General features: G+C 42.7%; 2 protein-coding genes across 8 annotated transcripts; one reads left to right on the top strand and one right to left on the bottom strand.

Moving 5' to 3' along the window:
- Window positions 1-234: 234 nt before the first annotated feature.
- Window positions 235-14,161, bottom strand: cfap57 (cilia and flagella associated protein 57). 6 transcript variants are annotated; one of them, XM_053867722.1, is made up of 22 exons: window positions 11,980-14,161; window positions 9,000-9,082; window positions 8,362-8,675; window positions 8,046-8,302; window positions 7,441-7,612; window positions 7,213-7,362; window positions 6,808-6,947; window positions 5,529-5,694; window positions 5,332-5,445; window positions 5,031-5,243; window positions 3,905-4,078; window positions 3,674-3,835; window positions 3,081-3,227; window positions 2,887-2,980; window positions 2,191-2,381; window positions 1,940-2,113; window positions 1,689-1,847; window positions 1,451-1,591; window positions 1,032-1,148; window positions 666-800; window positions 454-594; window positions 235-372 (listed from the first exon to the last, which is right to left on the bottom strand). In XM_053867722.1, the coding sequence occupies exons 1-22, from the start codon at window positions 11,991-11,993 to the stop codon at window positions 307-309; spliced, it is 3,324 nt and encodes a 1,107-aa protein (XP_053723697.1). In that variant the 5' UTR covers window positions 11,994-14,161; the 3' UTR covers window positions 235-306. The 6 variants fall into 6 exon arrangements, with proteins under 6 accessions (XP_053723697.1, XP_053723699.1, XP_053723698.1 ...); XM_053867724.1 differs by lacking the exon at window positions 11,980-14,161 and having other exon boundaries at window positions 7,441-7,475; window positions 7,587-7,612; window positions 9,000-9,898; XM_053867723.1 differs by lacking the exon at window positions 11,980-14,161 and having other exon boundaries at window positions 8,046-8,194; window positions 8,267-8,302; window positions 9,000-9,898.
- Window positions 9,642-22,236, top strand: ptpdc1a (protein tyrosine phosphatase domain containing 1a). 2 transcript variants are annotated; one of them, XM_053867727.1, is made up of 10 exons: window positions 9,642-10,518; window positions 12,081-12,173; window positions 14,668-14,839; window positions 14,936-15,016; window positions 15,928-16,046; window positions 17,152-17,289; window positions 18,347-19,377; window positions 19,702-19,887; window positions 20,255-20,368; window positions 21,289-22,235. In XM_053867727.1, the coding sequence occupies exons 1-10, from the start codon at window positions 10,476-10,478 to the stop codon at window positions 21,409-21,411; spliced, it is 2,100 nt and encodes a 699-aa protein (XP_053723702.1). In that variant the 5' UTR covers window positions 9,642-10,475; the 3' UTR covers window positions 21,412-22,235. The 2 variants fall into 2 exon arrangements, with proteins under 2 accessions (XP_053723702.1, XP_053723703.1); XM_053867728.1 differs by lacking the exon at window positions 9,642-10,518 and adding an exon at window positions 10,925-11,136 and having other exon boundaries at window positions 21,289-22,236.
- The last annotated feature ends 1,065 nt before the right edge of the window (window positions 22,237-23,301 follow it).

Raw genomic sequence — 23,301 nt, 5'->3', positions numbered from 1 at the left:
ATTATTATTATTATTATTATTATTATTATTATTATTATTATCGTTAATAATAGTAATATATTGTTATTATACTTATTATTATTATCATTATTATTATTAATAATAGTAATAATAATCATAATAAGTATAATAACTAAGCTACCTGCATGCAATTTAACCCAAAAGCTCGCAGTTCACAGGGCTACCACTAGATAGCAATATTATCCTCCAGAACGAGGTACATATATATAATATGGGGCAGAAAAGCAAAGACATCACAAATATTTATTGTCATTATGATTTTGAATTGTTCCCTTTTAAGTATCTTCATTGCTTGCGTTGCCTCTTTTCAATGCGAAGTTCGTTGATCTGAGAAACCAGGATGGAAATCTCCTGTAGAATCACAATGACAGGTCATTTAACAGTTCTTCATATGCACTAAATACAACATCACAGCTTGGACCAACTGTTTACCTTCATGAGTTTAACTTGCTTCTTCTCATGCTCTTCTTCGGCTTTTGCCAGCCTGGACTGCAGGGCTGTCACAGTCCTCTCGAGATGTTCACTTTGACGACAGAAGGCGCTCTGAAGATCACTCAGCTCGCTGTTCTTCAACTTCAACACAGATCAAAGCACGTCAACAACCACTGGATGATAATGTTGAAGTTGCTTTACACATGTAATACCTCATCGCCTGGCTGCACATACTGAGCCAGGATCTGCTTGAACGTCTCCTTGAGCTTCTTGGGCTCCTGGATGAAGCTGCCACAGGTGTGGAGATCTGACTTGAGCCGTTGAAGATGAACCAGCAACTCCTTCATCTACAATAGCCATAGTGTCGGAGGAAATCAGATCAACAATTCCTGGGGATGAAGTTCACTCTCAGATGAGTGACGTGAGGAACCACAACCTGAGCAAGTGATGTTTTCTTCATGAATATGCACAGGAGCATAAAGTTTACAAGTGACAGAGAATGACCCTCAATGATGCTTTAGGATGCATGAGCATGTGTTTTCACTGAACTGCTGTGACGACACATTTGGTTTGCTCACCTTGAGTTTCTCCTTGTCCACTTCCTGCTCTTTGGTTCTCAGCTTGAGCTTGAGCTCTGACACACACAGTTTCAATTGAGTGTTGCTCTTATTCATCTGCATTAGTTCTTCTTCAAGCTGTAAGATAGACAAACAGCCCTTGAGATAACACAATTCACAATTATATACCTGTTGTTCCTTGAAAGAATTGCACGCAGCATTATGTGCAGCACTGTACGATGTTTGTTTTATGATTTTAGAATGAAACTAATCCACAGGCTGCAAACCCACTGGAAAAAGGAATACACAAGATGAAATCAATATCATTTGTTTCTGGATTCAAATGTATTACAGTAAGATTAAGAACAAAGCTAAGGCAGCACTTAGACAACAAGTATTATATGAAAAAATACAACTATAATGAATTAACAGTTTGATACCTGCTGTGTTCTCTCCTTTTCTCTGATGATCTCTTGTTGAGGCTTGGCCTGCTTTTTCATCTCATTCACTTGGGAATCCAGATGAAACCTCATTTTCTCCAGCTGCTGGTTCTTCTTCTTCAGCTCTGAGATGACGTGTTCCTGTGCAAGTGAAACTTGGTTGATATGAAGCCATGCTTTTAATTTTTAATTCCAGGAAGACATCTTTGCAACTGCAAGTTAATTCTCTGGATCTCACCTGGTCTGGTTTGGTCTTCTCATACTCAGATATCTTTCTCTTCAGGCTGATGATGTCAGTATCCAGGTTAGAGATCAAACCCTGAAACTTCTGCTGCTCCTGCTTCAGCTGGAAGATCTCAGTGCATTTGTCTTGGATCTCTCTTTGTAAGTGGAAAACCTGTGTTCGTACCAGTGTGTCATTGCGATGGTAAAGAAGGTGGAAATTCATGACAACAGTTTGGCAGGCGCTTCAGTCGACGTTTCACTGACCTTCTGTTTCACTATACTGGCTTCTCCAATCAACTTCATATTGGTCTCTTTCTCAAAGTGTAGTTTCCTGTCATATGCGGTCTGTATGTCGTGCACCATCCTGTTTTCGTCCTCCTCTACTTGCTTAATATGTTCTTTAAATTCACGGCTCTGCTGCTCGGCATCCTCCTGCCGCTGCAAAAATACCGTGATGAGGAAACAGTGCATCAATGGATCCAACTGCCAGATGGAGCTTGAGTGTGGGCACCAACCTGATCCAGCAATTGATTCTTCTTCAACAGAAGTGCTTCATACACCTGCGTCAGCTCTTCCAGAGCGCTGCTTTTGTCAGTGGCTGCTGCTTTCAGCTGCCTCTCATAGTCCTCTTGCATCTGCTCATACTTGCACTGGAGTTCCTGGTATTTCTCCTGCTCCACAATCAGCTTCTCGCTGTACGATATCTCTGATAAAAGTGTAAACAGAAACAATGGTCACTCGATGACTCTCAGCAGCAGTGTCAGGGCTACACAGCGTTGAAGGCATTTTAGAAGTAAATATGTTTGGACCAAGTGCAATAAACATCAAATGGACTGAGGTTGATAAGTATCGACAAATAATATAGTCCTTGCTACACACCACGGAAGCAACATTGGCACTGCTGATGGGTCAATGAGGTTTCATGACACAGTACTGAAGGGTAGGTGAGGTTTCATGAAACAGCGTCCTGATTTTCAGAGGCCACTAGATGGCCTGCTGTATCATGTTTAGACATGAACAACTAATTCAATGGAACCTCACATCATTTCTAAACCAACAGTGCCATCTAGTGGCCTCTAAAAATTAGGACACTGTTTCATCAACTTTGCAATACTGTTTCATGACGCCTCATCTACCCATCACTCATAGCACATTGCATTGTCTACTCCAGGCCTAATGAGCTTGACACCCACAGCACTAACCAGTCTTACCCAGATCTTTCAGCTCCATTGAATGCTGAGCAGCCTCCTCCGCAGATCTCTGCCTGGTTTCACTGCTGTGCTTCTCCATCTCAGACCTCATGACCTATAATTTTGTTGGCGGTATGAAAATAAAACCAATGAAAGATCTCAGGATATAAGTGCAGAGTACAATTAAAAAGCAATACACGCAGAACTCTTTTCACCTGCAGTGACTTCAGTAGGGCCTCGCTTTGCAGTGCGGACGAGTCTGTCAGCTCCTTTATCTTCTCATTGTAGTGGATGTCCTTCAGGCGGAGCTGGTACTCATTCTCCATTTGGACCTCTTCCAGAGATGACTTCTCCTGAATACTCTGACAGGGAACAAATCATTGTCTCCTGCTTGTCCCAGTGTTTGGGTGTGAGTCTTTCTGCACCCCCAGCCATGTTGCCTATCTACCTATCTAGAGGCCCATAGGAATGCTATGGGAGATTGGTAGGTCAGGAAGTGGAGGAGTCGTCGTATATTGCTCCTTTTTCCAAAACAATAATATTGGCTTAGTTTGGGGAGAAACTGTTTATGGTCCCTTTAACCAGGGACTATAGAGAATAAGAACAGAATCATCCGTCACATTGGGAAAAGAGCTCCACCAAATTCAATTAAATTTCATCTCAAACATTAAAATGTCATTTTCACTGCAGTAGACTCTGGGAATGTGGTGCACCATAAGAGTATAAAATATATTTTGCACGTAGCCATTGAATGGACCCCTGAGCCATGTACATTTAGCTACATCAGCTGTCACAAAAAAGCACATACCTCCAGCAAATCGGATTGGTTGACCAGCACCTCATCGAAGTGGAGCGTCTGGCTGATGCTTTTCGTTGGCTTCTGTCCATCTGGGTCAACAATCCTCCACATGGACACACTGTTGTCTGCTGACACTGCCAGCAAGAACTGGTCGTCAAATGTGATCCTCATCTGAGGAAGAGGGACTGAGCTTAGAGCCTTAATAGAAAGCATGTTTATACAAGTGGGCTCGGGTCATACCCTGGTGACTGGGGCACAGTGACTCTGGTACTCAGCCCAGTCCTTCTGCATGGGTAAGGGGTATTTAATAGCCCTGATGGCACCAGCAGAGGTTCCACTGAAAACTACTCTGCCAGAGCGAGACATGGCCACAGCAGTGAGAGCCACATCATCAGCTGGGACTTCCTTCAGGATCTGGAATGTGAAAATGATTGACATGTATGGAACATACTGAGAAATGGGCCCAATCCAATGTGACTTCATGTGTCTTCCAATAGTTAAAGACTCACATTCCCAGCGCTGGCACACCAGCGAAATTGTCAGGTGATCAAATTCAATTTCAATATTCATGAATCAAAGAATAAATCCATTAGAAAAGGAAGAGACATATACAAGTTTTGTTAATTATTAAACGGTTAATATGACATGTACAAAAAAGATCATGTCATGACATGTAATGACATACTTTACACACTAAAATCAATATAATAGTAAATAAATAAAAAGCAGAGGCAATAATTTGGGGATACAAGTCAGTGAATATTAAAAAGAATTTTGAAGCAAAGTCATTTAGAATGATGATCATAACATTTATTTTCTAATTCTTAGAAAATAATTCACCCAGAACCATTCAAAATGCTTTCCGTAAACCTTGTAAAATTGAAATACACATTTCACATTCCAATGGCGCCGATGGCGAATTATTGTGATTATGATGACAATTTGAAAAATGCAGCCATGAGGGAGGGCAAGCCAGTTTCTTCTGACGCCAGTCCCAAGCCCAGACAAATGCAGAGGGTTGTGTCAGGAAGGGCATTCGACGTTAAAAAAAACTAAAAGATGCAGATCAGACAAATGAATCTCATACTGGATCGGTCGGGTTAACAACGGCCGCTGTCAGTGCTGTTAACCAGCAGGGTGCTGATGGAAATTGAACTACTGTCGGTCGAAGACAGAAAAGGAGAGGCGGGAGGCCTGCCAGTAGGCATGAGGTTAGTAGGGAGAGGAGAGGAAGCGGAGAACAGGGTGAGATGGAGGAGGACCATCCGCTGTGGCGACCCCTGAAGGGAGACGCCGAAAGAAAAAGATGTCTATTGGTTTGACGCTGGAGTGTCCTTGGTCTGAGAAAGTCTTTTAAAAAACTAACCTGACATGCTTGTATTTCCTTCAAGGTGAGGTCTGTCCCCACCGCCAAGATGGTTTCACCATTAGAGGAGAAGGCAACATCAGTGTAGCTGCAAGACTTGAGTATACACGCAGACTCTCGCTTGCCCGTCTGAGTGTTCCACTCATACACCGCACCGTCCGTCCCGCACGACACCAGTCGACTGTCATCCTGACTCCAGTCTATGGCGCACACCTGATTAAAGAACCAACAGAACAGTTTGGTTTTTCATGGGTATAATTTCTGGGAGTATACAAGTCACTCTGGGTGAGTCGTCAGTTACCTTTTTATTGTGGCCTTTCAGACTGATAAGTTTCCCAAAAGAGGTAAAAGAAAACAGTTCAATGAGGTTGCCATTGAGAGCCGCAAACATGTGACCGCCGTGGCTGAAGGCGCACTGCAGAGGAGTGGAGGTTGTGAGGGTTCATTTTACTCTTTTATCGGTCAACAATAAACTGTGTCACATAAAACACACCATACCCGCTTGCTGCCACGCACAGTGAACTCTTTCAAGGTCCGAAGGTCATCCATAAGGACTTCCATCAGCCGGAGTTTGTCTGTAAAGCCCACCAGGATGAAGAGGCCAGTGGGGTGCAGTGACAAACTCTGCGGCTCTTCCTGGAACTTCTTGCACACGATCAACTCTCTAATGGGATAGATAGAAATGGGAGGTCATTTCAATGGGATTTCAGAAATGGTCTGACTTCACCTCAGAGCAAAATGGCTGCTTCAGTGAGATTTAAGGACATAACACAGGAAAATATAGGCAGGTGGCAGGGTCCTAGATGGACAGGTTGCCAGTTCATCACAGCGCACATACTGTATAGATAGACCATCAATTCTAATTTAGATGGCTGGAAAATGAACATACCACATTGTTCAATCGTCTGATGAGTGGAAAGAAGTCAAGATGACTTTAGTACTTTACCCGCCAGGATGATCCGTGTTTTTGGGCACTGCCATTGATTTCAATGTTTTTATCCTGGTTTGTGTCAATTTTTTTCACATTTAAAGTGCTCCACTACAGTGACGCCGTTCAATGACGTTGTGCAGTTCTTTTTGTCCAGAAGGTATCGAGTTTGGAGAATGAGTCAAGATCCAGTTTAACACCAAGATGTTTGCGTCGTCATCATTATATGACACTTTAATAAACCTTTATAAAAGTTATTTTTATGAACCCAGCATGTAATATACTTGCAGTAATATACTGATGATGCCAGTCTCTGCATGGCTCATGGTCATCAATACAGTACAGTGAACAGTGTAGATGTGCAGTGCAGTCAGCGAACGGATTAAAGCCAAAAGTAAAACAATAGGCGGATGTTGAGTTATCATGTCGCCATTGAAAAAGAAAAAGAACAACATGTGAACTTCATCACCACTGGGTTCTGTTAGCAGACTGCTGTCTCTCCAGCAAAGTCTGTACTTACTAGGTGTAAAATTACTCCTGGAAGTCTTGAAAGAGTACCTTTCTTTATCCATTTCCATCCATGAAATCTATTACAGTCGGTCAATGTAACATCTGGGACATCCCTACATCCCTACCGATCCAATGACAACCAAAAACCTTCCTGCACCAACACTGGAGCAACTATAGTGATAAGTAACACAAAGCGTTTACTGGTGATTGTATAGCGAATAAAAAAAAACAAACATTGATAGTCTGACTAAAACCACTAAGATACATCATGAGCGCTGTATACATACAACGGCACACATTAAAAAGAATACCAACCACATCAATTTTTTTTCATCTTACTTTGCTTCATAGTTCCAGATGCAGATGGAACAGTCCAGAGAGCTTGTGGCCACAAGAGGCTTCCACATGCAGACTGATAGGTCTGTAATGGCTTTAGAGTGGCACGGCTGGGAGAGTTGATCAAAATAGACCCGTTCCCTCTGGAACAAGAAGAAAGGTTTGCTTATGAAAAAGACTGTAACTAGCATATGAGTTCTCACTCAGTCAGTCTAGATATCAACCATTTTAAAACTGCACTCCATGTGGCATTGCTAGACCAAAAGACTGAAAAACATTGATACGACAGTTACATAATTCAAGTCAAAGACCTGCAGACTCCCCAAATCACAACGCCGTGTCAGTAATTGGGTCTGGAATAGTCTGTCTTTTATCGGATGTTTTATCGAACATCAAAAGGGTCAATACCTTACTGTTAATTACAGAAGACAAGCTGACGCAGTAAAGCTGTCCCTGTGTAGTACTAATGGCCAGTGTTCCCTCAGCAGGACTGGTGCACATGCAGCCCACCTCATGGCAATGCTCCTCTGTGATCTCCGTCTTTTGAAAGGAGGGAATCTGTTGAGAAATGTATCCACATGATTGAAATGAAACTACTCACAATTATGAGAATATACGATATTCATTTTACTCTACCCAAATCTCTCTGTACTTTCTGTACTCGTCCTTGTCTGTGTTTTTGTAAAGACAGACGAGGCCAGGAGCTGGGGAGCATGCAAAGCCATCGGAGAGTGGGACAATAGCGGTGATGGAAGACTTCCTAGGTGTCCGGCCAGCTTCACCTCGTATCTGTTTCCTCTCCACTTGTCTGGGCAGGGAACAGCAAAGACTTGTTGAGTGAGGATTCAAGCAGCGGAGCGTGCAGCCCCTTAGAAGCATCAAAATGTTTAGATCTATGATACACAATGTGATTTCTTCTCTGCAACATAGTTCACTTGAATTCCCCCCGAGCAACTCACCCTTAGGCCTACCTCCCTGTCAGCTTGGTTCCAACAGTCTGCATCCTGCCAGCCTACTGATCGGACTGCTGCCCTGCCATCCTCTTGATTCCAGCCAACCTTCCACCTTACTTCTGATAGATGCATGCCTTTTCCCAGCTTATCTGTCCACCAATCCCATTTCTTCTTACCACATCAATTACTTTGGCAAGTTGTTGTTTACCTGCCTGTCAACCGACCACTCTACACACCTGATTCACTTCAACTACCTGGAAAAGAACATAGCTTTCCGATGCTTCCTACCTGTTAGCTTGACCTTCAGCTGTCTCATATGTGTTGATTTCTCTCCGAGCTTCACCACACACAAACAGCACCAGCCTGTCTGAGTCAGTGCTGGCAATGACACGCTCCTCGGTGATCCAGGCGTGACACAGGAAGTTGACATTCTCCACCTTGGGGTTGTTAATTTGTTTCAGCACTCCATTTGTGTTGCGAAAAAGTTTAAAAACACCGTTCCCACTCACAGACAGCTGAGTGTTATTGTAAGGACTGAAGCAGACCTGGACAGAGGACAGTAGTCACTAACCAAAACTCACAATCCTGGCATGCCATAACTCACCTGGGTGACAGGATTAGTCAAGCTGCTGGTCTGAACTGTAGCCAGGACCTTCTGTTTTTCCCATTGCCATAGAACCAGAAGGCCCTCAGGTTCATCACTTTGACCAAGCAAGCACTTGGAGTCGGGCGAGAAAGCCAAACTTATGAATGGTCCACTTGTAACGTCTTTTGCAGTGAGGAATTTCCTCTTCTTGTCCTGTTCCTGTAGCAGGTCAAACACTACGATGGTGGGTCTCTCTTTACACTCAGAGACTGCAAGGTAACGCCTGTTGGCACTGATGGTTAGAGTTCGAACACTCTGGCTTTCCTCAGACACTGCGGAGAACAACACATTAAAGCTTAATTGTTTTCATCGTACTTCATATTTGAGCAGCACATACATAGACAACTTAGTTGTTGGATGGTTAAGTACAATAAATAAGTACAAAACTAGATAACATTTCACAGTCTTATTATCATATGTCGATATATATATATATTTTTTAAACAAACATCATCAAACATCAATGTCAACCAGTATTATTAGCATTAAAAATGTTGTTTACTTATGCATGTACAGATTATAAAGGAAACATGTAAAATGGAAAAAATACAAAATTAGACGCAGTGCATCACAAAACCGGTTTAGAAAAAAGGTACCTGATATGAGCCTCTGACTTTTGTGGGCGGTGTTGTAGCACACAAAGTTGTTTCCACTCGGGAACACGACGGTCTGCTCGTCACTGAAGCACAAATTGTTTGAGACACCTGAACGCAATCCGAACAGAAATTCGCATTCAACCACAACGTTTGCCATTTTTGCTGATAAAAAAATTAGTTATTCCGCTTTCCTAAAACACATCGCCACGGACTCATTTTGCAAACTCTCAATGATGTGTCCCGTCGCTAAGCAACGGTGGAAGTCACGCGAGAATAGGATCGTTCCTAAACCAATCCTCTGAGCAGTTATTTAAGTAAAGATAATATATAATTAAAAATGTGCAATAGTAAATATCCCATAATAATGGCACAAATGATGCTAAAATCATAATGATAGGAACATTAAATATGAACGAAAGGTCTAAATTTTAATGTGAATAAATACAAATATGATTCATAACACTGATAATAATTATAATCAAATGCAATGTATATCCGTTTGACTGAGATGTTTGTTACAACAACTTGCTTGAATATACTGTATGTTCCCATTGAATCTGACTTCACACAGTCACGGCTCGATCTGTTCCGAGATGGCCGACCATTAGGCACGTCACTCTAAAGGGGAAGCGTTCAACGCGGCGTGTCATCCATGAGTATACGGTACATATCCATGCTTTAGACGACTTCAGGGTGTAGAGGCCGCTGGGAGGAGCGGAGGCGAAGTAGCAGTCGTAGATTCCGATGTGCATGCGCACTGGCGGTGCATTCCGCCATTTTTTAAAGGCAAACCAACAGGGACAAATAATACAGAGTGCTCGATACTCACAACTGTTTTGTTTTACAATGCGCGATCGTTTCATATATTGCATAGCTTTGTTCATTTAGACGTCGTATCTGCCCATGTTGTGGAAAAAAAAAATACAAACATAAATAAGTAACTATTGTGCTTTGATATATATTTGGAGTTTCAAAGTCAGTGACCAATTGGTGTAGTGACATGTAATTGTTTATATTTATTTATTTTTAGCTTTGGGTACATGTAACAACATATGCGAGAGGAAGATTGAAGGAGTACATCAGGTGATCGATGAATGAACAGAATGAGAGCGTGAGGTCAGCTCGAGGGAACATTGCACGGTAGAAGCGAGGACAACTCTCAACAGGACGGTTGGCAGTTGAGACCGGGCAACATCCCAGTCACCGAGTGGAAGTGTTTACCAGAGCGAGCAGCGAATTTAATTTTTATGTCAATGTCAATACAAGCGTCTAATACCGGAGTCAGAGCCTGGTGAAATGTTGTCTATGAAAGCGTGTTCGGTCACGTGGCATTGACGTCACAAGCCTTACGACAACATGTCAGGTCGCTATGTTAGCAAGGCTCGACTTAGCCGACCAAATGACATGGCTCGAGGGAAAAACCAAATGTAGCTGTGCCACATAGGACCGCCAAAGCTTGGGACAGGTGCATCGACGATGTTGGACTTGGGGAGCCCCGGAATCAAGCGAGAAGACAACGGTCAGTAAGACTGCAAAGCTAAATGCTAGCAGGAGTGCAGCATCAGCACCAGCCTGCACAAGCCTCCTCCTCAAACCGTTATCTCTGTCAACAGTGAACCTGAAAGTATTTGATCGTCAGATTGTTAACCCAACCTCCGTGCGTCTTTGTTTTCTTGATATATATAGTTGTAAGACAGACTGGCGTTGAATATGAGTGAGCCTAAGTTGGCACTGGCATCTGCGAAATGAACCCATGAGCCAACAGTTGTGTGTGTGGTTAGTCGAAGTTATTCGTGAGTCGAAAAGTGTTTTAGTAGCTCTTCATTTAAAATGGTTTATATTACCCCAAGTGCTTTTTTGCTGCCTAAATTGTAGATATTTATGAATGGCATCTGTGCAAGGCTGATGCAGCAAGTACAAAAATAAGCTGTGAGCAAGCTGTGTAATAATTCTTAAGTAACTGTATTAAAAACTAGCAACGATTAGCCATAAACATTTATTGGTGAGTTCATAATAAATAGATTTAATCTGTTTTTGTTGTTGGGGAAGACATGAGAGAGTTGGGGAGCTCATTCTTTGGAAGCGTGGACAGGTGATCCTGTGGGAAGAGCAAGCCAACTGGCTGATGCATGGCAAGGTAGGAAGATGTGGGGTAATGTAGATATTCCTGGAGACACATTGGGCCTAATCTTTGATCAAAGACTGGAATGACATTGTTAATTTCTCCTTTTGTTGTTTAGATTTATTATGTTTACACCCATTTGTATGTGTGATGAACTGTTTTCTTGTGCTGTTATCTTGGTGTTGTCACCAGGCCACAAATTTCTTTCCAGTCTGAACCGGTAGTTTTCCTCGTGCAAGACAAATCGGGATAGGTCATGCTTGCTTAGATCTAGTCATTGATGAATATGAAATTCCCCGGTTCAAACCAGGATTCCTGTTTTCTGGGTGGCCTTCCCTTCATCATGAAAATGCCCAGTTTCATGGAATGTGTATCCATTTGAATATGAGTGTGTGCATTCTCTTTGACTCAATTGTCGAGAGGAGGTCGTGAGGAGGAGGTGTCAAGGCGTAGTATTTCACTTCTGGCATTTAGAACCAGGCCTAAAGTTAATTAGTGTTAAGGTTAAAAACCGGTGATCTCCAGAGTACAGTTGATGTTATGCTGACACCATAGATTGATCAGCTGACATAAATCACTAGTGCCAGACAAGTGTTGCCCTGGCTCAGTTCAAAAACTTGCAGGTGTGTGTGTAGCTAAAACATTTATACAGGTTCACTCTTCATGAAGCGACTTGAGTCAGCGGTGCTTGTAACTCGGCACCTCTGATCTTGCCTTTTGCTCCCACTGTTGACAGTAGGTCACGCCCACCAGCTCCCTTGTTGCAATTGACACCTCAGCCGCTGACATGGTGACTCACTTTAGCGCATCACCTTTTCACCCCCCTTGGATTTCAGCCCCCAAAGACCAATCACTCACCTGCCATTTCTCATTGGTGCTCTCACGCGGCATTCTCAGCAGGTTCTGCTTGTTGATGATCCTGCACACTTGTGAGATCATGTTTCCCTCCTCATCTGCAGCTCCTGCCATGGCAGCAGTCGGCATTCTGAGTGACCTGAGCTACTCCACCCGTGGATCCCGCAGTGGTGATCTCAGCTCAGACATGGAGACAGGTAGGATAACTTAGAAAGCCATTCGCCATTTTGTTTCTTATTTGAGACTCGAATAGATTTAATTCTATTGATGTTTCCTTATTTATCATCCACATTTATTTTTCATTATTCCATTATATAGGGTAAATTTAATTATCTATTATATTCTATTATGTTTTGTATACTGTTCTGAAACTGCTTGTATTGCATTTCCAAAATGAAATGTATTTGTCTCTTTTTTTTAAAGAATGTTATTCTGATGTGTCAAACCACTTCTTAGCTTGATGTAAAAGGATCTACATGCAGAATCTAGTTCAACTGTTTTTCTGTAGAATTAAATATTAATAGAAATATAGGGCCATCAAATCATATCTAATCTAAATATAATGGAAGATTTGTAAAAGGCTATGTTTTGCAATCTCCACAGTTCTTTGATAAAGTGATGCTGATGTCATGCCACCTGAGTTTGGAGTTGTGTGCCTTCTCAATAAAAGGATTCCTGATGCATTTCAAGAACAGGCAGCCACCAATGTTTTATGCTGAAGCTTATAATGTTTCACATGATTCTTGGTAACCCTTCAGGTGAAGGCGCTCATCCGAAATACCCTCATATTTTTCAGAGAATTATAAGTCTGTTATACAGACCAAATTTTAACAGGCAGTGGCTAAGCAAGCATTTCATGTTTGTTGAATTAAACCATTGTGTTTGGTGTTCTTTTGACTCTCGTTTCTGCTGCTGATCCATCCACCTCACTGATACCCAGTGGTATCAGTTCACCTTTTGGCACGGTCTCATGGGCTCATGACTGCGGAGTAGTCCTATCATCCTTAAGGTCAACCTTTTTAATCCATTGAGCATTGATCAAACAGATACACTTTCTTTTGGTATCACTTCCTCTCACTTGTTCTGGATATTAACTACATTAATTACATAGCCACATTTTTTGTTCTCACGAAATTCATGTTCATATGTTTCAAGGGATACATGAATAAACCTACCGTTTGAACTTATCTTTATATTATCAGAATTAGAATTAATTCATCCTCAAGGGGATAATGCTTTTCATTACTTAAGCCTCATATACTACTACCAGCCTAGTGTTGTCTAGGTGCCGCTTTGTATATGAAGCCATTTCATTGGGCTGTGTGTTTTGGACTCAGTTGCTCTTGAACCCACACTGCGACTCATTGATCTGGGACTCTCCTTCATATATATTCATAATATGGCTCATCAATTTGTGTTGTTACTACTTTTTATGTATTCAACAAACTTTGCAGTTTGATCTACTCTTTTGTAGGGGTAAAAAAAACATTGATATGCTCAAATATTATGATACTTGATTGAGCGATATTGTTTAGATATTTTTACTGACACATCGCAATAATTGTGTGTTATTGTCTTGATATTTTACATCTGCTGTATCAGTATTAAATACATATGTACTTGAGTATGCTGCTGCATTTGTGACAGGTGTTTGATATTAACATTTTCTTTCTGCACACTGGAGTTATTTTGTCGATTAGTGATTCATTCCACTGTTGGAGTGTGAAATTTAACTGAACGTCTAACTGGAATAACATCATCACAATAAACTTGTTTTCATGCACATCATATAGTGCTGCATTATCTGATTTCCCCCCTTTTAAATGATGGCTCTTGTTATAATATATGACTGTACTTATCGCAGAACAATATTGCAGTATATCACAATGTATCAGATCACCACTGGAGTATTGGGATGCATTTCGTATTTCAAGATACTGTGCCTGCCAATACACAGCCCTACTCTCTTGGTTTGCTGTCTTGATCCCCTGGTTATAATCACTGCCTATCCAGAAATTAGAATAAATCATAAATTATAAGCAGTACCATACCATTCCATTGCTGTATGCACCAAGTAATACTACAGTTGATATACTCTTCCTGTGAAACCCTCCTTTTCATTTTTTTTCAAAGTGTTCCAAAAACACTTAGCTGAGATGATTCTGTGTGCTTCCTTCTGTTAACCATCACATGTGCCTTTGAAGCAACAGGCCTTAGATGATCGTGCACGTGTGCCAGGCTCATCCCCTTCTACCACCCACTGTTGACTTTGTAAATAGTTGTCATGGCGACCATTCAACTGCCGGCTATTGGTTGTAGAAGTGTTGCATGATGATTCATGTTGGACCAGCCTCTGTGAACAGCAATGCTCGCACTATCAACACAGATGGAGCAGCCGCTGAACAGATTATGTTTGGAGACATGGCTTTCAGTATTGGAACACAGAGACGCCGGCACTCTGCCTCCAGATCAGTAACTAAGGCTCTGCAGGCTAGAAGGAGCTCTGCCATGGAGACGCCATCCTCCTTCCAGACCTTTATGATGGCTGACAGCACTAGGCAACAGCTTCCTTGTAAAGATGCTCAAACCAGGACAAGTAACCCCAAAATGATTTTGGAATTGTGATCAATTAAGGGCAACTGTTGAAAGAGGTGTTTATTGTTTTATTATTGATACTGTTTCTTCCTACAGCTAACGTGAGGATCCCCACGGCAAAGTATACCAAGATGGGCGAGACGCTCAGGCATGTTATACCGGGTCACATGCAGTGCTCCATGGCCTGTGGAGGGAAAGCTTGTAAATATGAAAACCCTTCTCGCTGGAGCGATGAGGAGCAAGCCATTAAAGGCCTCTACTCGTCCTGGTACGCAATAGTGCCTCGTACTGGCATCGATGAGAATAATGCTTTCCAAAGTATTATTGATGAGTTGTTCTCATTTCTGACGTTCTCTGCTTTTAGGATAACTGACAACTTGCTAGCTATGGCAAGGCCTTCTACTGAAATAATGGACAAGTATAACATCATCCAACAGTTTCATAGGTAAAGTATTTCTTCATTTTCTGACCGTTTTGCGATTGTATCTTTGCGGCTCTTGCCTAGGTGGCAGCGCTGCAGCAAACCCTGCTTGTTTCTGCTCAAATGATTATTGAGAGTTTCTTGTATGAAGAATTCTGGGATGTTTAAAAGTACAATTGTGAACCAAAGTCCTCAAAGTCCCCACACCGCCTTATTAAGTGGGTGACGGCTGTCAGATGCAGCGGAGCTGGAGAGCATGGTGTGCCTGTATGTGAATTGGGAAATGGACTGGAACACATATGTTGCGTGCATGTGTTTATTGTGAGAAGTTAACTTCTCCTCATTTTCAGCGGTACAGCATGTACAATAAGTTATCACCCATTCCTTGTCAAAACCCTGCATAAAGCTAAGCTTTAATAACAGTACAGCAAGTTTGATAAAGATATCTCATCTGGTGCCTTTTGTAATAGGTCTTTTAAATGGTAAAAAAAACAAAATGTTTGACTCTTTAAATGGATACAAATGGGAACTGCATGGCTCTCAGAACTCCTTTCTATAAGTGAGTATGTTTGAATGTCATTTATTTAATTACTGCATACTTCCTGTTTAACACTAAGTAGTGAGAAGTAAATGTATAGTATACTGTGACATTTCACAACTTTCAGACAGAAATGATAGAAGCAGTGGACTGGAATGTTCTCTGTGAAAGGTTTGAAATGAAGCTGTGATTATCCTATTTCGTTTCTGGATCTATAGATAACAAATGAGATAGAATCCCAAATTCACTGCAGAAATTGAAAATCTTACCCCATCAAACAGGCAAAGGGTAAAGAGTGGGTGTGTTTAATAGTATTTAACAACTGAAATGGTAGATCCAGTGATGAGTAATGAGGATGCCTACAGAGAAGTGTAGATAACCAACCCTTTGTGTTCAGGTGTGGTTTGAAAACAGTCATTAACCTGCAGCGGCCAGGAGAACACGCAAGCTGTGGCAACCCACTGGAGCCAGAGAGTGGCTTCACTTATCTGCCTGAGAGGTTCATGGAGGCAGGCGGTAAGTGTTCGAACATTGTGTGGGTGGAGAGATATTTTGGACTTTCTCTTGGTCATGATACTTCTCGGTTTGAAATCCCAGTCCACTCCCTTTTCATTTGTTTTCGAATCATTATTATTAATGATTGGCTGGAAGCATGTTGCAGCGTAGGGCAGAGACTGACAGCTCTGTTTTGCCTCAGTGACAAATGTTTCAGTGATGAAGAATGTTGATTTGATACCATTTGGGTTCTGCTGTGCATCAGAAGATACAGGAAGAGTAATTATTTTATGAGGATTATCTTGTTTTCATAATTGTCGGAAGTCGTAACCGTATGTGAATTTCGATAGCTTGGACAGAGAACCTTGCATGATACCAGCCGAGTATCGGACAAAGAACCATCTTGGTGTTGTCTATAATCAAACTATAAAAGACTTTGTTTGTGATGTACTGCATCGATTAAGCTTAAATGAGTGTTACTGGTGAGTGTTGTGTACCCTACTGTTGACTGACTTTGTCTATAGCGAGCAGGTGGTTACTGCGATGTCTCTGGAGAAAGGCTAGCTTGGTTGCTGTTTTTGAGTCCTCCAGAGGTCTCTACCAGCGCCATTTAATTACAACGCCTGCTAAAAGTAATGTTGTTTTCCATCTGATCCTGGAAAACCTTGGGTGCAAATGGCCTTTTATAATGTATAGTGTAGTTCAGAGTCTATCCCGCATCTGCATCTACAGATTACAGTATGTACTGTTGTCCAGACCAGATTATGGACCGTGGTGTGAAAAAAGACGGCTAATAAAGGACATGTGATCTAATCTAAAGAAATGGAGCGCAGGTGTGACACAGTTCATGTTTTAATAATAAAAAGCTTTCATTAAGAAGCTGTATTTTGAGTTTGTGTTGCGTTATCTTTGCCAGCATCGCTGCAGTTGGGGTGGACTCCAGCACCGTATGACCTCACAACACAGGCTATAACGATTGTGCTGATGAAGTGTTTCGTTGTAATGAGGATGTCATTTTCGTATTCTTCTTTAGTGAAAAATGACTGCTAACTGTTGTATAATGTGTCCATAAATATTTGACAACCATCAGTACTATTCAAGTATGTACTTTCTTTGTCCATTTCAGTTTACTACTACAACTTTGGATGGAAAGACTATGGCGTTGCATCTCTGACGACAATCCTCGACATGGTGAAAGTGATGGCCTTTGCTGTTCAAGAAGGGAAAATGGCAGTCCACTGTCATGCTGGACTTGGCAGGACAGGTTGGTGGTGTCTACATTTTAACATCACATATGGGTGGAATAGATGTTGGTATAGCCGGCCGTTCCTTCTCTTTGCGGTTGTTTGTACAGAGCAAAAGGAGCACAGCTCCATGGTTTAACTCTAGTCCCAACCTCTTGTCTTTTTTGTGGTGGTTTGCACTCAGCATCAGAATGTGCAGCAGAATGTGGAACATGCTTCATGTGAAAGCCTAATAGATGGATAAATAGATTGCCTTTACATGTCAATACGCAACGTGGAAGGCTGGCTTCTGTGTTACTGTGGGACACAGAAGTCCTCCAGCCAATAGTTGCTAATATGCCTTCGACTTCATGTGGGTCATGTCAATGCAGGCAAAGGGCTGGATGTGGGCCATACTTTAGTGTGTAATACAAACTCCAGGAGGCCTTGCTGTACTGTATCAGCAATGTCAGAGTTCAGAAAAAGATCAGGTTGTTCCCGAACCAAAAACCCTGGATGAACAGCAAAGTGCAATCCCTCTTGAAAATATGAGACCCTGCCCTTCAAAAGTTCGAAACACACACCACCACCCTTCACCATGACCATACTGACACTTCAGGAGCATAAGGTGAGATGAGTGTTGGAGACTATGAACCCCAGAAAGGCGACAGGCCCTAACATAGTACCCGGGAAGGTACTCACAGCGTTCACCGACCAGCTGACTGGGATTTTCAGAAAAATCTTCACGAGTCTTTCGCTCAAGGAACTATTCCTGCCTGCCTTAAAACATCTTTATCAACATCATCTTTGTCCCCAAAAAGTCAGTATCTGAACCCCTCAACGACTACAGGCCTGTGGAACTTATGCCTGTAGTCATGAAGTGCTTGACATGCCTGTGGACCCCACAAGAGAGCTAGTGGACAGAAGCAGCCACAGGAGTTGAAGAGATGAAGGCAGTTGGCTTAAGGACACAGCACTGTCTGTAGCAATGTCTGTGCAAGTTCTGACAGACACTCCCCTATGTCCTACAAAACTTAGCAGGTTGCAAGATTTATTTTTTATCAATTTCTCACAGTGTCTGCTTTCTTTTGCCTCCAGGTGTGTTATTGGCTTGTTATTTAGTCTTCACATGCCGAATGAGTGCCGACCAGGCCATCCTGTTTGTCCGAGCCAAGCGGCCCAACTCCATCCAGACTAGAGGCCAACTACTGTGCGTGCGAGAGTTTGCCCAGTTTCTGGTTCCTCTCAGGAGTGTCTTCTCCTGTGCTGAACCCAAATCCAGCGCTGTAACCCTGTCCCAATACCTGACTCGGCAGCGGCACCTACTGCATGGCTATGAGGCCCGTCAAATGAAGAATGTTCCCAAAGTGGTGCAGCTGGTGTGCAGGTTGCTGATCGACATTGCAGCAAATAGACAAGTAATGGTTGAGGAGGGATGGCTGGAAATCCCTGACCTTACAGCCGAGGTGGAGAAGACTGTGTCCCAGCAAGCCCTGCAGCTGCTGGGTAAGGAAATGAGAGGGAAGGGGATCCCTGTCCCTGGTCTCCGTCCTGTCAGTCCAGTATCTCTGCAGATAACTCTGCCTCAAGATCAACCTCTCATCAGTGACAATGAGCTTGACCCACTGTGGAGACAAGAGAATGTTCAGACCCCCCTCAGGTCATGTCTGTCCAACACCAGAAGCTTCAGTTACAGTGACTCTGTCCTTCATAAACCTACAGCCTGTAGCAAGCCCCTCAACCACAAGATCAAACGCTCCCTGTCTCACTGCTGCCTTAAAGACTCTAGGTTCTCGTCTCAGGACTTGAGCAGCTTCTTTCCCAACGTCGGATCCCCCTTTTTAGACCAAGTGTTTGATGGAGGCCGACAAAGTTTCCCTGCTCAGCACAGTGACCGAAGAGAAAGTCACTGTCACACCAGGAAGGGTCTTCTTTCAACCAAGAACGTTGTGGAGTCCATTGTGGGGAAGCCTGATGAAGTGGCAGCTCTTGGCACGGAACACAAAGCTGCTCCACTACTCAACCTTCAGTCTGAACTCCCCCCGGAAAGTAGATGTTTGCTGGTTGCGAAGGCACTGTCCATGGATCTTATTGACAACCATTTGGCCACTAAGGTGTCCGCATGGCAGGTAAACAACTCCTTTGTCTCGAAAATTACAACTAGTTCTTTTGTTCAAAGTATCAGTCCTTCAAATAACAATAGTTAAGGTTTGTATTCAATTAAGATGCACAACAGAACCTGGAAGGGGGTCAAACGCTGACCTATCGCAGTAAAGATGATGTGGTCCTGAAATATAAACAATAATAAATTATCTCAAATAGTTCATGCTGTCATTAAAAAACATGACATTCTTCGAAGCACTCGTTTGATATGCGTGTTCTTAACTCAGTGTCGCTGGTGTTGAATGCTTAATATTCAATGTCTCTGTATTGTTGTACTTTGCTTTTACCAGACCGAGCTGAACTCACGGGAGGGAGCATGGGAGCGGTTGTGCCTGGAGCGGGACCCTCTGGTCCTGTCTGCTGTCATGTGGTCATGGCTGGAGCAGCTGAGGGAACCAGTTATCAGCTGCGAGGATGTGAAATCCCTCACTGAGAAGAATGTCAACCCACAGAGTGCACTGGACTTGCTGGACAAGGTTTGCCTTCACTCACTTTTACGCATAACTCAGTTCATGGTCAGAGTGGATCGTACTACAGCACCTTGGTCTGAGTAATAATAATAATCCTCAACACAAATGTCACCAATATTGAGCCCATATTTGCCTTCGACTCTCGCTGTCCAACAACCAAGTCGACCAAACTCATGGGCACAACATAGGAAGGTTTACAGGTATATGAGAGCAGAGGAGGCCCAGGTCGGGTTTTGGGAAACAAGTTTAACAAACCTGTTATCGAAACTGGAACTGTGGATTGTCCAGCTGTGAGGTATCATGCTCTGTGTACTTGACACCGAGGTGGGGTGACATTGAAAACATCTCCCCAATGTTGTCTTTCCTTGAGCAGGGTCATCGCTTCACTCTGCTGTGCATCCTTGACTGTGCGGCTCAGGTCCTGCCTGAAATGCCTGAAGAAGTAGAGCTGGGTTTCCTGCACCAGACAATAAAAGTGTTTACAAGGGTAAGTCTATTCTTCTCTTTCTAATTCTGTTTGTGCACACTGTGTGTACAGATATCATATCTGCCTCCACATGTCAGCTTTTCTCTCAGACCACCACAAAAAAGTGTTGGGGTGCTGATGACTTCTGCCAACATGGGACGCATAGCTCTACCTGATCCTGCCACAGTGTATAGACCCCGAGTTGTCTGTAGGTGCTATGCCCTATTTTTTAGCAATATGATAATGATACTCTTTGTTTATGATCCCATTGAAGAAAAAAAACCAATTGCCATCTGTAGTGAGGTATTTATTTGACAGATATTGCAGATGGGTGCCCTAATCGGCCCAGAAAACTTTGTCTACATATATTTTTAACCAAGACACACAAGGGTCTCTTCTTATACATGTACAGTATATTGCGTATTCTTATCATTCATAACCAGTGAAGGACATGGAAGAGACATCATCATAATCACTGACCATATTTTAGATCAGATATTAGGATATCTAATAATCTAATATATCACCTCCGTGACGGGGGGTGTGCTGTGAGCTCATTCTGGTTGTACTGTCAGTTGGAGGTCTGATAGGAGTCGTGGCACGTCTAGGGATGGGCGTTATATCATTGACACAAAACACAATCTCCACAATGAGAATTTTGCATATCATGTTAAAGATATGACTCATTCAGGTCCATATCACCCATATCTAGTGCAGCGCTAAGGTGTCAGTGGAAACCAGGAGTTTGACCAACATTGTATTTGGACATGGCCAAGCTCACTGGGAACTGTTTCTGTATGCTTGGGATGCCTTGTTTTACACAGAACGCTGTTGGATAATCCTGGTTCTAGATGTAACAAAGACCACTCCTGTCCCTGCCCTAACTGTAGCTGATCCTTTAATCCTCACTTTGTTTTGGTTGTTCTCTTAATTATCTCTAGATGGACTCCGCCTCTGAGAACATGTCTGTGTACTCGACACTGAGAACAGTCCTGACTCCTACTCTTCACAAGCTGCGTCGCAAAGCTGCTGAAGAACAGCAGGACTCAAGCGTGTCACTCTGATGTGCTTTGCGCATGCTTGTATCTGTAACCAGCTCTTTTAACAGACCTGCCAATATTTTGAGTGAAGAAATGTTTTAACTTATCAAAAACACGTATTTAAAGTTCTTACTTTGTCATCACTGCCATTCTTTTGTTACTGTGCCACTGCTTAATATTTTGTTTGTCATCTGTTGAAATGTGATATTTATGGAACATAAGATGAATCAGCTGTGTTTGTCTTCTAAGTTGTTGACGACTAAGGCACATTAATGTATGCCGTTTGCTTTCCAAGCTGGACTTCTATTCAGACCCACAATGTCTTACACTGTGCAAAGAATGTTACCTTTTTAAGAGAAAGGCCTTTTGAGTCAAATGCAAGTTGTAGCGCTACTGACGACGCAACCTCATCAGGTTGTAGAGATATGCTTTATTTCATGTCCTTAAAACTGTGCACCGACAGAACCTCACTGTGCTGATGCAGTCGGGACAGCAACCTGCCTCCACTGTTACATTGAGCTCAAACACTGTCTGCCTCAAACTGCAATCACTTCTGTGTGTGTCTACAGTTGCGCTGCCAACTGTGTTGCTGATGAATACATGAGCTCGCAAACACAGGGTCTTTAACCCCTCGACTATCATTCCAAGACTGCACTATTTCTTTTGACAACATGCTGCTTCTTGCTGAATTAAAACACTTTGAACGCTTTCCTCATTGATATTTTCACTTCTTGTGTTACTCATGGGATAATCTTTCATCCGTTATATGATATATAATTTCTCCTTCTGAAGTGAGCTCTGAGTGGCAGAGAAATAGCGATGTCTTCACCACCAGCTCTGACCCTTGAAGACCCTTGAATCTTTGCCATCACCATCCTAACTTAAGTGTGCTGGCTGTTTGCTGTAAATAGTGGAACAGCTGCAGCTGGGATTTTTGTTTCCTGGTCTGCACTGTTTGACATTTCGTTCATGTGACTAATAAAGCCTGAAGGTCTTGTATGATCATTTAAAGCCACTTTGGATCAAAGCTAAGTGATGTAATTGAAAATAGATTTTTACTCTCAAGTGTCATAAAGGATCGTTACATCAAAAGAAATTAGGATTTGCTGCTGTTACAGAAACAAACGCGAGTTAAAGGTGGCACAGTCATAATAGCATCTCATAGTTGGGGAGAAAACGAGACTCTAATTCGCCTGTTATGACTGCATTTTTCACTCCTACCAGCTGGTGGCACTCAGTAGCCACGGACTTCCGACTGTCTCCCAAACCGTCGAAGAAGAGGCGCGCACTAGTGCGCCCAGACTGCTGGCATGGCTGGTGGGTAGGTATCATATTTTATGCCTGTATTTGCGCGTTATCGGTTCAAATGTTTGAAGGTGTTTGCTAAACTCGCCACGGGGACCCCGGTTATGCTTTTGTATCTGGAAGGGATCTCAGCTGTTTTCATGAGCGGCGTTCGTCTGGAAAACCACGCTGGCTCGTGCCGTTAGCTCAGTGGCTAACGGCTCTAAAAAGCTCTCAACTGACGGGCTTTCTCTCCAGACAATGAGCCAACGAATAGACACGACTTACTTATTTCATCCAGCAGATGAGTTTATTCTCTAACTTGTTCACCATGGTAGTGTATGTATCGTCATCTGAACGTCTGCACACGGCGGGTAAGTACCGCACCGATGTCCCATCATGAACACCATTCTTGTAATGCATTATGGCATAAATTTAATGCAGTGTGCTTGATATAACGTCACTGCGAAGTGTGGCGCATTCACTGGGAGGAATGTGAGTCAGGTATCTGTGGAGTATGGTGATTTGTGTTACTGTCCTGACTCAAGAAGAAGACCCCGAGCGCCTTTTTAAGTAACTGCTGCTCAGCATTTAAGAGGCATATTCCTTCCTGGATTCAAAGTGAATGCC

The sequence above is a fragment of the Synchiropus splendidus genome, chromosome 6 (genome assembly GCF_027744825.2).
Source record: "Synchiropus splendidus isolate RoL2022-P1 chromosome 6, RoL_Sspl_1.0, whole genome shotgun sequence".
Taxonomy (NCBI): domain Eukaryota; kingdom Metazoa; phylum Chordata; class Actinopteri; order Syngnathiformes; family Callionymidae; genus Synchiropus; species Synchiropus splendidus.
Note: the sequence above shows the minus strand (reverse complement) of the source record. Positions and strands in the feature narration are given on the sequence as shown.